Source organism: Sus scrofa, chromosome 8, assembly GCF_000003025.6.
Source record: "Sus scrofa isolate TJ Tabasco breed Duroc chromosome 8, Sscrofa11.1, whole genome shotgun sequence".
Taxonomy (NCBI): Eukaryota; Metazoa; Chordata; class Mammalia; order Artiodactyla; family Suidae; genus Sus; species Sus scrofa.
In genome coordinates, this window is record NC_010450.4 from 31,247,318 (window position 1) to 31,262,509 (window position 15,192).

The following is a 15,192-nucleotide window of genomic DNA, read 5'->3' on the forward strand; positions in this document are numbered from 1 at the left end:
TAAAGCAGTAAGCTGGAGATAAACAGGGAGCCGTCAAGTATGCTTGGTGGCAACTGGCAAAACGTACATGTATAACAGTGAACTGGCTATCTTAGTGTATATATTTTTTTACACTCTTGCATAAGTATTTATCAGTAGCATAAATTTCTGGAAGTTTGTTGCTGGATCAAAGAGATGGTGCACCTAGTCATCAAGATAAGATAATCTTTTAGGTTCTTTCAGTTTGAACATGGTGTGAATTTGGAAAGAAGCCTGTAACTTCATGGAAGTAATTATTTTAAAATGCGTTTGTCTTTTTTGTATGTAGTCTCAAAAACATAAATATAAAGTCCTTTTCCGGGAACCGGATACATGGTGGAAATTCAAACCAAAGGAACTTGCAAGGTAAAACTTGGAGCTTATCTAACGTGTTTTTAATTTCGTGAGAGTGATGGAAATTCCATGTAGATTTTTCCCCTAATAAATAATGAATGAAACAAAATGGATTAGATTGCAGCTTTGCCAACTTAAATTTTGTATTGCCTGTAGGTTTTCTTTTTCAGTTTGTGAAGAATTTGTCATCTTTTTGTTCCTGAGATTGAGTTAATTAACAGAAAAATCCCAATTGTCTTATATAGTCACTACCTCATTACTTATTAATAATATGATGTCAGTAGCTGAAACTAGAAGAGACTCTAGAGTTTGGCTTACCTGAACCATGGCTACTGCTGGAAGGAACAAATTGTTTTAGCTGCCTAGTGACTTGAAGGCTGGAAGGAATAGTGTGGCAAATGTTCAGCTGTCTAGGTTTTTCACTGCTAGCTCTGTTTTTCCCCCAAGGATAAAAATGTTACTCTGGACATGGACATAAAATGTGTTTTGTTTTGTGCTTTACTGTATTCTCTTAGAGAGAGCCCTAAATTAACTTCAGTCAGGATATTTTCTTTTTGGTAATTTAAACTAACTTCAGTACTTACTAAGAGGCAACCTAACTTCAGGATATTCACAGTGTTGTGAGCCATCACCGCTGTCTAATAAGTAAACATTCCATCATCTCAAAAAGAAACCCTGTATCTCCCAGTTCCTCTTTCCCCTTGGTAACCACAAATCTCCTTTTCTGTCTTTGTCAATTTGCCTGTTCTAGACATTGCATATAAATGGAATCATACAGTATGTGCACTTTTGTTTCTGGCATCTTTCACTTAGTATAATCTTTTAATGGTTCACCCATGTTGTGGTACATGTAGTACCTTCATTCTTTTTTTAATATCCTTGTGATACCTTACTAGTTTTGGTTTTCTGATATTTCATTCAAGATTTTTCACATCTGTATAAAAGAGTGAGATTGACTCACAGTATTTTCTTCTTTGCCCTGCCTCGCCTGGTTTTGGTATCATGGCTTCAGGTTCATAAAATTAGTTGGGAGGTATTTCTTCTTTTTCTCCTTTCTGAGTTTGTGAGTTTGACTGATGGAATTTGCTTATGAAACTGTCTGGATCCTGTGTTTTCTTTGTGAGAAGGTTCAACTAAAAGTTATCCATTACACCCAAAGTTTTCAAATTTATTAAAACATTTTATTAAGGTAGTTGTAGTATTATCTTACCTTTTATATCTCTCCTGCATCTATGCTTAAGTTTCTCTTTTCAGGCCTAATTTATGTGTATCTTTCTTTTTTTTGTGATTACTCTTATCAGAGATCAGATTTCTTATTGGCCTTTCAAATAAACATCTTTGCTTCATTGATCTTTCTGTAAGTTTATGTTTAATTCATTTCTGTTTCCCTTTTATTCTACTCTGATTTTTAAAAAATCTATTTTACTTTGTTTATTCTGTATTTTCAAAAGGCTTTACCTGAAAGTTTAGGTCATTTTCTAAAATGAACATTTATTACTATAAACTACGTTAAGTACTGTGTGTGCTGCTCCTAGAATTTTAATATATAATACCTTCCTTTTACCATTTATTGTCTAATTTGCATTATGATTACTTTTATTCTTTAACCCTTGGGTTACTTATAACTATATTTTAAATTTCTGAATAGATGGTTTTAAAATTTATCTTTTTAAAAAGTTGGTTATCAGCTTTACTACAGTAGGTAAGATTGTGCAGTTTGTGTGATACAATTCTGATTTTTTTATTCTTTTTCGGCTACATCCAACCTCCTACATATGGAGGTTCCTGGGCCAGGGATTGAATCTGAGCTGCAGCTGTGACCTAGGCAGCAATGCCAGATCCTTAACCCACTGCACCGGGCTGGGGATTGAACCAGTGCTTCTCTAGAGACAAAGCTGGATCCTACACCACAGTGGAAACTTTCATTCTCTAATTTTATTTTATTTTTTAGCACCGCACCTGCAGAATGGGGAGGTTCCCATGCTAGAGGTTGAATTGGAGCTGCAGCTGCTGCCTAGGCCACAGCCATAGCAACTGGGGAACCAAGCTGTGTCTGTGACCTATGCTACAGCTCACGGCAATGCCGGATCCATAATCCACTGAACGGGGCCAGGGATCAGACCCGAGTCCTCATGGTTATTAGTTGGGTTTGTTACTGCTGAGCCACAATGGGGACTCCTCTGATATTTTTTTAAGATGGGTTTTACTAGTTCATTGTCAATTTTTTATAAATGTTCATATTTGCTTGATAAGAATATATAATGGTTATAGTGTATTAATGTGTTATTAAATCATACTTTTTAATTCTTTTGCTTACATCTATAATTTTACTTTTTAAAAAGTTTTGCTTGATGGATTAATTAAGAGAGGGATAAGAAAAGCTACTATGATCAAAAGAAAAAAAAAAGAAAAGCTCCTATGAGAGAGGTGTTGAAATCTCTCTATTATGTTTATTATGTCAGTTTTTCCTTAAAATTCTGCCTTTTTTTTTTTTTTGGTCTTTTTAGGGCCACACCTGTAGCATGTGGAAGTTCCCAGGCTAGGGGGCTAATTGGAGCTGCAGCTGCCAGTCTACATCACAACCACAGCTCACAGCAACGCTGGATCCTTAACCCACTGATGGAGGCCGGGGATCAAACACATGTCCTCATGGATACTAGTTGGGTTCGTTACCACTGAGCCATGACGGGAACTCCAGTTCTGCCTATTTTTGCTTTAAATATACTGAGGATATTTTTTCAAGTGCATATAAGCTAAGATTTTTATATCAGTCTAATGGATCTTTTTATTCTTGTTTAGTAATTTTCTTTAATATTTTTGTTATAAAATCTAGCATCTAATGTTAATAGAACTGTACCATCTTCTTTTAGTTGGTATTTGAGTGTTATTTCTTTCCTTATACTTTTCCTTTCAGCCTTTTAGTATCTTTATGTTTAGAAGTATCTCTTGTAACCAGTATGGCTGGATTTTTAAAAATTCACTGTTGGAGTTCCTTGGTTGCTCAGCAGGTTGAGGATCCAGTGTTATCACCTCTGTGATATGGGTTTGATCCCTGGCCTGGGAATTTTCGCATGCCATAGGCTTTTAACTGAGATGCTGTCTGGCTTTTAACTGTCTGGCTTTTAACTGAGATGCTTAGTTCTTTTACAGTCTGGCTGGCTTTTAACTGTCTGTCTGGCTTTTAACTGAGATGCTTAGTTCTTTTACAGTTATTTTGGTTATTCATATAATTCATATATTGTTTTTTATAGTTTCACTTCACTTTTAATTTATCTCACCTTTTCTGTGATTTTTTTTCTCCTATCACAGAAAATTATATATTTGATTTTTTTCTTCCTAGCATGCTTAATTTTGGATTTTTTTAATTGAATGCAAATTTTCTTACTCATTTTTTCCTTCCCTACTAATTTGGAAATTATATCTATACTACTGTTAGTCTTTCAGTAGTTACATTAAAGTTTTTATTATAAAGCTTTAAAGTTAAACCATTTTCTTAGCCTTCCTTCTCACAAATACAAAGACTTTCAACCATGTTAACCCTGATACTTACCTCCCTTCCAGTTTACATGCTGTCGTTCAGAATGTACAGTGTTTTTCACTCATGTAGTTTTTGCTTTGTGCTTAATTTTTCTTTAATTATAGGCCTTTTGTCTGAGAATTTCCTTCTGCCTGACATCCATCTTTTAGGATTTTCTTTACAGTGTAGGCCTGTTTCATGTCAAACTTTCTTTCTTTTTTTTTTTTTTTTTTTAAATCTAAAAATCCTTTTATTGTCCTCATTCTCGTAAGGTACTTTTGCTGGGTGTATGTATGCTAGATTGACAGTTTCTGTTATTTATGATATCATTTAACTGTCTTCTGACTTCCATTATTATTGTTGCTAAGTCAGCTATAATTCTAAGGGTCTTTGTAGATTAGTTTTTAAAATTTCTAATTGCTTTCAATATATCTTTCTTTGGGGAATGATGCTTCAGTACTGTTTTTAGTTGTGGATTTCTTATTGTTTGTCTTGTTTGGGATTTGTTGGACTTGTGAGATTAGGAGATTAATGTCTTTCATCAGTTCTGGAAAATTCTCAGTCATTTTTTTCTTTAAATTACTTCTTGTCCCATGTACTCTTTTTTTTTTTTCTCTCTTTCTGGGACTTGGATTAGATGTACACTTGACCTTTTTGCTTCATCCTCTATGTCTATGTCTCTTAACTTCTCTTTCATATTTTCTATCTCTTTGCTTCTCTGTGATCTGAAACCAGACAAGATTGAGGTATGTAATTATGAAAGCCAGATTTGTCCAGGTGGCAAAAGCTAATATTAGCCACAGGATCCAGACACTAAACTTTAGATCCAGCCTGAGATAAGAGAGTTGTAACTGAGATATTTTCATTAAGACAAGACCCTTGAGGGACTAAAGCATACTGTCTTGCCTCCTGGCAGATGTAAATGCAGCTGCTGTGTGAATGAAAGTACCCCCCATTGTAAGGCCTAAGTATTCCCATATATTAGATTCAACTAAAAATGAGCTCATAAACAAAACAAAGAAATAAGCTACCATGAGTAAAAGCACAAATATAACAGACTTCATATTTGGACATCCAGAGACATAAATTATTAGGAATTTTTTTTCTTTTCTTGAACTTAAAAGGTATTAAAATGTGTGTTTGCTTCAATTCACATGGGATCCAGTTTTATTGTAATAGGAGTGCCCTTTGGGAAGTCTAGTCTGCCATACTGGCTTAAGTGGCAACCTCTATGGTGGAAATTTTTTACTCATTAGTTAATAATTAAAGCCTTGACATGATGGTCATATTCTTATGAGACTGTTTTTTTGCAGAGCTTGAGAGTAACTTCTTTTACAATTATTAAGATCTGCTGGCTTTTTCCAAATTGATAAAGGATGTTTGAAAAAGATTGTATGGAATGATTAAGAAAATGGTAATTTAGGACATCCTAAACTAAAATGAAAATTAGAATCGAGTAGTTTATATTATGTTATAATAAACCAGTTGTGATATTTTTATGTATTAGAAACATTATCACTATTTTTCTTGATATTATATGAGCTGATTTTTTTAAAATTTAATTACTGATGTTCCTTCTGTCCTTTTTCCCTGGAATTTTTAGGCGTAATATTCATGGGGTAAGCAAAGAAAAAATAACAAGAATGTTGGAACACTACCAACGTTTTGTTTCAGTGCCAATAATCATGAGTTCTTCAGTTCCAGAGAAAATTGAACGTATTGAGTTGTGTGCATATTCTTGTGAAGACAGAAGTACTAGGTAGGTTAAAGGCTCTGTGTACAAAAATACAATTTAAACTTAAGATATGATAATTTAGGGAGTTCCCATTATGGCTTGATGGGTTATGAAACCTAGTATCCAAGAGGATTCAGGTTCGATCCCTGGCCTCACTCAGTGGGTTAAGGATCCTGCGTTGCCGCCAGCTATGGTGAAGATCACAGATGTGGCTACGGTCTAGTGTTGCTGTAGCTGTGGTGTAGGCTGGTGGCTGCAGCTCTGATCAACCCCTAGCCTGGGAACTTCCATATGCTGCAGGTGTGGCTCTATAAAGAAGAAAAGAACCCGATTAGAAAAAATGTGATTTTTGGAACCTGTGAAATCACTGCCTACAGTTTTAAAAATAAGGTAGAGGTTTGTTTTTTGTAGAGTTTAGATATAGTCTTACCTGAAGCAGGATATATGTTGTTAGCAAGAGAAGTAGAAGTTTACATGAATGATGACATACATGGAAGTTTCACTGTCCTCTGGTTTACACAGGTCCATGTTTCTACTATGAATACTCCTGCCTTCTTTTTTAGCTTGCTGATGTTCCAGTGTTTATCTGTTACTTTATCGCCCCTCTATTATTATTTTGTGTATAGTCACATGACTTCTTAATTTTTTTAGATATTAATAAAAAATACTCTTAAGGGCTAGTTTGGTAAAAATTAATTATTCATGGTATACTTTTACTATGTAATACAAGTCATAGCCTTTTGAAAGTTTGCAATCCAGGGTAGTGCTGATTCTGTTAAAAACACCGAATAAATAAGTGAGTAAAGAGCCTTAAATATATATAGTGGTCTGGATTGCTCGCATTTTTTAATGGTAAGGGGTTGGGAAAAGAAAATGCATAAATGTTCTTTTATTGAGGGCAGTGTTACATAGTGGTTAAGTTTATAGACTCCTGAGCTGTATTTCCTGGATTCAAATCTCAAAACTTTGTAATCTTTGACAAATTCTAAAATATCTCTATACTTCAGCCCCTCATTTGCAAAATGGCAATAAAAATAATAACACTGCTTATAAGGCTCTCATAAGGATTATGAATTAATACCTATAAAGGATGGAGTTCCCGTCGTGGCGCAGTGGTTAACGAATCTGACTAGGAACCATGAGGTTGCGGGTTCGGTCCCTGCCCTTGTTCAGTGGGTTAACGATCTGGCGTTGCCGTGAGCTGTGGTGTAGGTTGCAGACGCGGCTCGGATCACGTGTTGCTGTGGCTCTGGCATAGGCTGGTGGCTACAGCTCCGATTAGACCCCTAGCCTGGGAACCTCCATATGCCGCAGAAGTGGCCCAAAGAAATAGCAAAAAGACAAAAAAAAAAAAAAAAAATACCTATAAAGGATTTACAATAGCATCCAGCATATAGAAAACTGAATGTTAGGTGTGATTTCACTTTGAAAGGCTCTGTGAGAGAGTTGGGACTTTGAGGGCTCCTGCAGTAAAGAAAGGAAGATGAGTTGACGAATGAGGAAAGTGTACTGGCGTTGAAAGTGTAATTCGGCAAAAGTGCTCTGAATCTGAGATAACATCAAGGATGGTTTTAAAAAATTTAGCAAGTGACATCTCAAATGAGAGCTCTCTTCCCTTTCTCTCATTTAACTTAATTTTGTGAATCATGTTGGTTGACTCCTCGTGACTGTATAAATCAATCTTAAGCATTTTCCTCTGTAGCAAATGACAGGTGGTATAGAGGCAGACCTTGTTTCACATATATTAAGCTTAAACAGGTTGGGAAAAAGCCAAGGAGGTGTCCTCTGCTGGGAACAAATTTAGAACCTTGACTTTAATATTTAATGCATATAAACACCTTAACTGAAATTGTCATGTTAATTATTCAATTCCAGAAAAGTTTGAGTGCCTCTTATATGCCAAGCATTGTGCTAGGTGTTAAGATTACAATAAGGGATCTGTTCCTAGTGTATTAGGGAAAGAGCAAGATTAAGTGTCTTGTCTTTCAGTTAAGTGATTCTTTAATTTAAATCATAATATTAATGGCAGCATTAAGAGACTTCATTATAATACTTTAAAAAAAATCTTACAGCCCAAGAGACAATGAAGATATTACTTCTGAAAAAGAAGAAAATGTTTTATCCTCATCTTTGAAGCATCTAGAGCTAACTGAAGAGAAGAAACTTGATGTGACCAAAGAAACTGTGTTACCTGAGAATGTTCCGTGTCTCCCTAATGCAGATTTAAACAAAGGAAGAAAAGAAATAAGTGGTGTGAATCCTAACATTCAGAGTGCCTTCATTCAGGAAGCTCTAGACATGTACTTTTCTGATTCTGAAGGCAAAGTACGAGTAGCAGACAAAAGTGAAAGAGAAGAACCCGTAGAAATGCCTTCGGAAAAAGAGTGTGGTAAAACCAATGCAGATAGGTCTGTAGAGAGCGTGTCACCGACTCTTTGCTCTGGTGAAATAATCAAGATGACTGTGGTCTTTCAAGTACTGTGCCACTTCAAAATGAAAAATCTTCATCTGGTGAAATACTGGAAGAAAGAGCAGCAGTAAAGAAAAAAGCCTTTGGAAAGCAAAAAAGCAAATCACCTCTGGAAAAGCTCCCAAAACATGAGCTCTCTTTTGTTGGTGACTGGCCAGTTGATAAGACTATTGGTCAGAGGACGAAAAGGAACCGAAAAACTGAGAAAGCTTCATGTGTACAAGGTGACAGAAAGTATAATCGCCCTCAGTCACATAAAATATCAGATCATAGTTCATCTGTGAGTATAGATTGTATTCAACCACAGGCATCTCCACATGAAAACGTAGAGAGTGACAAGTCACAGTGTGACGATGCTTTGGAATCTTTCAATAGCTGTAAATATGATACTTATAAAAATACGGAAAAAGACTCCTTCAACATTGTGGGCGACTGGCCTTCACCTGATTCTTTAGCTCAGAGAGAGCACAGATCAAGAATGCCAAAGGCTGACCTAAATGAACCCAACCTAGAATTCGGCACTAACAACAGTATGAGTGAAGTATCCTTATACACAGCACACGAGGCCTGTTGGGGCACAAACCCTGAAGAACTAAAAACATTGGGTAGTTCTACTCAAGGCAGGTCTGAAATGCTGCCCAGTGAGATGACCGGTGATACTAAGACTTGTCCCGGTAAAAAGATTCAAAGGCAACACACATTGTCTCTTGCCTTTACCAATAGTGTGCCAGCTCTTCTTGGAGGAATTGGCCCGCACACTCTAGCTGAAGTTCCAGAAGAAAAGCCTAAAGTCCCTGGAATAGAAGTAGGCATGTGGACCCAGACCGAACCGCAGGATTTTGCTCTCTTATGGAAATTAGAAAAGAATAAAATTAATGTTTCAGATTCTCTGAGGGTACTAACAGGAAGATTAGATGGATTTAAACCGAAAATTTTCAATATTAACACAAAATTAGATGTTCAAGAAACAATTCCATATAGGGTAATGTATGACAAAAGCACATATGTTGAAGAAAGTGAGCTTACTAGTGCTGATGAATCTGAAAATCTTAACATTCTTTGTAAACTATTTGGATCCTTTTCATTAGAAGCCCTAAAAGACTTATATGAGAGGTGTAACAAAGATATTATTTGGGCCACAAGCCTTTTACTGGATTCTGAAACTAAATTATGTGAAGATACTGAATTTGAGAATATCAAAAAATCATATGATGAGGCACAAATTGGGCCATTTTCTCTGGGACTGAATTTGAAGGAAATTATCAGCCAAAGAGGAAGCTTCGAGGATTTGAATTCTTCTGTGCCAGAATTTAGCCATGGAATTGATATCAGTAACACCAGTGTACAGTCTGCCTGTAATTTAGAAAAGGAAAACTTAGAGCAGGGAGAGATAAATGCGATAAGTACTGAAAAGCCTGGATTACTAACAAGTATATTTCCTAACATAGATCGAAAGAATAGAAATGAAGTACTTCCTACTAATCAGGCAGAACTTTCAGGTTTATGTAACGTTAAGCAGTTTTTTCCAGCTACTCTGAAAGCTACTGCCACTAAAAATGTGAGTGAAATGGAGAAGAATCCTGAAGGCACAGAGATTGGAGACAGTATACACTCGTCTTCGAATTTGTCTGATATTTTAAACTCTGTGTCGAGCACTTCAAATCTTGAATTACAGGAAGAACCTTATTTTAGTGACTCTTCTGAAATAAATAAAACTGAAAATCTTCCAAAAGATTATGTGAAATTTCCAAACACAGAAGACTGTATCAATGAAGAGGAACAGGAAATGGAAAAAATTCTCATGGCCGGGAGTACTTTGTCAGCTGGACTTACTGAAGAAGATCAGACCGAGACGTTGAATCCCACGCCAGTGACGGCCAAATCTCTGACCATAGATTGTCTGGAATTGGCATTACCCCCTGAACTGGCTTTTCAGCTTAATGAATTATTTGGCCCTGTTGGTATTGATTCAGGTAAAGAAAAAGTAAATTACCTATGTGTGTGTTTTTGTGTGAATAGAATAGAGAGTTCTAGTTCAATTTTACAACTATTTCATATGTTCACTGAAACATAAAAGCAAGTTGTGTTGCCCACCTTGTTTTTGATACAGGGTGTCTGTGGAAGATTTTTAAGTAGCTAATTTGAAGAAGTAGAGAGAGTATTTATATGGAGTTTGTATTCATCCCATGCATATATTGAAGTTTTTTCTGATATTTACCTCATGCTTATTTGCATAAGCACATCTTTTTGCATCCTTTGGTGCTACTCTAGGTACGTTTAAGGCAAGATAATTTCTTAGAACATACTTACTGAAAAGTCTTGACTAATGGAAATGAATAAATTAAATATGTTTAGTCTAATGGACATGGTGACTTAAATATGTGAAGCACTGTATAAGTGCACCTGCCAAGACGTGTGAAAACAATGACGTGTTACATAGAAATATTCCAAGAGATTTAGAACTAGAAACATAGGTTATTAATTAAAAATACAGATTAGTTTTATGATGCATAAGGTAATTGAGTATATTTTCTGCCAATGCATAATGAGTAATGATCATATTTTCTTTTCTTTTTCCCCCCATCACAAGGGTCCTTAACAGTTGAGGATTGTGTGGTTCATATAGATCTGAATCTGGCTAAAGTGATTCATGAGAAATGGAAAGAATCTGTAATGGTTGGTAGGCTTCTTTTTATAAAGAGCTCCGTTTCCTTTTGTGTCCATTTTGTCTTCTAAAGTCTGTTCTGTTCTATAAAAGATTCTATTGAATTTTGACTTTGAGAGAGAATGAATTTTACCAGTTAACAGATTACTGATTTTTTTGGTCTTTTTCCAGTATTTTAGATTATTTCCAGACTGGCCAAATTATGTAATTCATGATGGAGCTCAATATGATTGTTAAATTTTTTTTTTTTTTAGGGAAAAATTGTAAATAGTTTTTTACTCCCTAAAGATTTGCAATACTAATTAAGTTTCATAAACAGTTGTTTAAAAAAAAAAAGCACAAGAGCTCTACAAGGAAAAAACAGATGAAATCATACCATATAACTGTATTTATCTAGTTTTATTAGATTTAGCAAGGTCGATTGATAGTTTTACAAGGGAAATGATTACTAGAGACAATATATGCTTGTTTCTAATGCACCCTCCTTTGCCAATCCTCTTTGGCCTTTGCATTTAGGAGCGACAAAGACAAGAAGAGGTATCCTGTGGCAAGTTAATGCAAGGTAAAGCACATATTTTTACTTCCAGTGTTCTTGTCTTGATGTTGAAACTTGATGTGTGTGTGTGTATGAATTTTAGCTCATTGTAAATACACTTCCACAAAATATGTTACCCAAGAATTTTGATTTGTAAATAAATGTTGAGAAATTAACATTTAATATCATTATAAAATAACACTTAAAGAAGAAAAAAAGCCCCTCTAATATTATTTAACTTTCAAGTCACACCTAACCACAAAAAAAAAGAAAAAAACTTTTCAGGAGTGCTGTGGAGCACTTAAGGTGGGCTCTGATGCATATGGTCAGGGTGTTTCCTGTTGCTGATTTTGCTCTGAATGAAAGAAAACTGTTCTGGTTGGAGAGCAATAAAATGTTCACGTGTTTGAGAGCATGACTGAAATATTACTTGGTTATTCAAAATCTTTACTGATGTTAATACTATTAGAGCACAAAAGTCAGCCTGCTTTTTTTGGGTTCATCTGCCGAATTGGAAATCTTTTATTCTAGAAGATTTCTTAGACAGCATTGTCCTAGGAGATTAGTGCAGGGTGGCAGACCTGTTGTAGGGTTCTCCTTCTGTTCATGAGTTTCTCCAGATGCCTCTCTTGTGCACTCCGTATTAGGACTCCAGGTTGGAGATTGTTACAGTGCAGTTTCTTCACTTTTGTTCATACCCATTTTGTAGCTTTAAGAGCTAAATCTGTTGGAGAGCCAGAGGTGCCCAGAGAGTATCAAGTAATTCAGATGTCAGTGTCTGCTATTTCTTCACTCTCCAGGAAAGCAAAGGAGTATATCAGAATGTGTTGCTATCTCTTAGAAAAGCTAAAATACTGTATATACATTGTCTTGTTATAATGAACATCTTAGCTTTTTTTTTTTTTTTTTTGTCTTTTTGCCATTTCTTGGGCCGCTTGGCATATGGAGGTTCCCAGGCTAGGGGTCCAATCGGAGCTGTAGCCACCGGCCTACGCCACAGCCACAGCAACGCGGGATCCGAGCCGCATCTGCAACCTACGCCACAGCTTACAGCAACGCCGGATCATTAACCCACTGAGCAAGGGCAGGGACCGAACCCGCAACCTCATGGTTCCTAGTCGGGTTCGTTAACCACTGCGCCACGAAGGGAACTCCTAATAAAACATCTTAGAATGTTCAGTTCCTTCCTTATGCTGAATGTCATTTGTTCAGTATTTATGGAGTGCCTTTCGTGGGTTACAGCTTTGTGAAAATATTCATCCTTTCAGTTGCTGGAGTGGCCAGGCAGAGCTGACCAAAGCTGCTCTAGCTGGTCACTTCTGGTTGGCTGCAACTTCCTCTGTTCACCAGTGTATGTGTACACTGTTTTCACTATGTTGATGTGATACGAAAAAGAGTGGGAAGCATTACATTGATTTACAGTGATAGCCATGGCATTGGTCATTTGAAATATTTCTATATTTATGCGTATTTCTTGCTTGCGATTATGTGAAGATGTATTTTGAAACTTTCAAGTTGTATTATAATCTATAAGTAAAAAAATCATGTTTTCTGGGTCTCTCTGAGGTAAGATAGATGGAACAGAATGAATAGTGCCTAATTTGTGCATTTATTGTGGATGATCTGATACTATTGATCTTGTTTTTGTAGATCCTTCCCTGGTTGGGCATGCTGGTCTTGACAGTCCAGAACAAAAATCATCTCAGAGAACAGGCAAAAAATTATTGAAGACTTTAGCAGCACCTGAAATGATACCCTTATTGGATCATTGGAACACTCAAACTAAAAAAGTATCACTCAGAGAAATAATGTCAGAAGAAATTGCCTTACAGGAAAAGCATGATTTGGTATAAGTATAAATATTAAGCCTTTATCACTGACTCTAGTTTGAGTGTATGTGTATTTTGTGGTTTTCATTTGATTCTGCTTTTCCTAGTCTGGAATCTATATTTTAACCTGATTGAAGTTAATGTTAAAATTGAAAAAATACTTTAAATATAGTTTGAAGTTGGAGGTTTTTGCTTCTGGGAAAATTGGTTGATATTCTATAACAGTAAACCAATTTATGTTAAGTCTGTTGCTTTAGATTTAATTTTGCAGGTGCATATTTCTTTGTCTTTTAGCGTTTACTTCAGTAATTTTTTAATTCTAGAAAAACATGAAAAAGAAATATTTCATTTGAAGATAATTTCATTCATAAGTTAGTAATAAGAAAAGGCTGTCTTGTTATTAAAGAAGTATCTGTCTTTGAAACAATTTTTTAGAGAATTAAAAAATTGTGTTCAGATAACTTTAAAGTTAACCTAAACTTTTAAGTTTTAACTTAAATGTTAAATTCTGTATAACTTTTCAATTAAACAAGTTCAAACAGAACCTTCACTTTACTTTGAACTGCATTTTTGTTCTTTATTTAGCATTATCTAATTATATGAAACCATAAGAGAATTTGGTTTCCTTTGCATTTCTTTTTCTTAACCTTTTTTGGAATTCTGAAAATTAGTATTAGAGAATTCCAAAATCAAAAGGAAAATGACCTTAGAGGTTATTTAGTCCAGTTCTCAAGGGGCAAAAATTCTTAGTTGCTGATCTTAAAACATTTTAACCTCTTTTTTACTAATTTGACTGCTCAAAGGCTCAAAGGGGACCTTTATATTGGCTGAAATACAGAGAATTGGTGCATAGGAAGAAGAATACCTCCACCTTCATATTTATTTTGTAGGTTATCTTGTTAATGTGGAAATATACTACCATTACCTCTTTGCATGTTTATGTAATTCAAAGGACAATCCCTGCAGTAGGGCCTTATAATTTAGTATTATTTCAGATATTCTGTTCAATTTACATATGTAGTAAATTGAGGAAATGGATTTTCTTAAAAAATAGGAAAAGCCTAGAGTTTATGCTCAAATGGTGTGACATTTTTGTTGAAATGCCATTTTCCACTACTAAAACTTACCTTTATGGTTCTAACCTGCCTTTTTAATCTTAGTATAGTAATGAACAAATAAATGTCTTTGATTTCCCAACCTAATTTTTTTTTCTATTAGTGATCTTTGCTTATCTTTCTGTGGGTTTGGTAATAGAAGGTGTACTCTTTTGATCTTAAGGATGTTTCCCCTGAGGTAGATCCTCAGTAAGAGAATTTCAGGGGAAACTTCTTAGAGAATTTCCCAAAGGAGAAATGCATTTTAAATTCTTTTAAAGCAAAGAGTACAAAATAAACATTAGGCATTATGTATGAATAAGATAATTGTTTATAGGATGATTACAGTTATGAGTTTTCAGTTTATTGGTGAAACCTTTGCAGTCTAGAAACTTTGTGACCTGGCAGATGCTAGTAAATCTGATCAATGAATTTTTTAGTAAGTTTGGATTATAATGTGTGTCATAAATAAGATGTGAAATATTTAAAATTTTTGAGGTGGCTTATTTCCATCACTCTTATGATATGTGATGTGTTTAGCTTTACCAGTTATTTTTACTGGTTAGAGTGTCACCTGCTGTGGTTCTTCTTTTATTATTGTTTGGTATTATGAATTGCCAAAATATAATAGAATTCAAAACCAATAACTATTCCAGGATTGCCCTAAATTATTGTAATTTTTATATTTTCAGAGATACCTTTGAAGTTTTATAGTAAGTTATATTTTAGACATTAGGATTTTTTGAAGTAAACCAAAATATTACATAGTTAAATGATAACATCAATAATTTGTCTTAAAGTTAGAAATCACTTTAAGAATGATTACTATAATCTTCAGAATGAAAACAGCACATTTTAGGAAAGCTCTTTCGGTTTGGCGATTTAAACAGTCCAAATATGACTTTGAAAAAATACATTTAGTAGTAATTCTCATAGTTACTTTGGAGTAAATATGTTTGTGAAGTTTTTTTGTAA

At 35.0% G+C, this 15,192-nt stretch overlaps 1 protein-coding gene across 1 annotated transcript in view; it reads left to right on the forward strand.

The window, feature by feature from the left end:
* N4BP2 (NEDD4 binding protein 2) overlaps positions 1 to 15,192 on the forward strand; it is a 71,052-nt gene that overhangs the window by 30,376 nt on the left and 25,484 nt on the right. Inside the window, 7 exon segments of the mRNA XM_021101117.1 lie at positions 308 to 384; positions 5,493 to 5,648; positions 7,697 to 8,067; positions 8,070 to 10,067; positions 10,685 to 10,770; positions 11,276 to 11,321; positions 12,945 to 13,141. Of these exon segments, the coding sequence (XP_020956776.1) occupies positions 308 to 384; positions 5,493 to 5,648; positions 7,697 to 8,067; positions 8,070 to 10,067; positions 10,685 to 10,770; positions 11,276 to 11,321; positions 12,945 to 13,141 (2,931 nt within the window).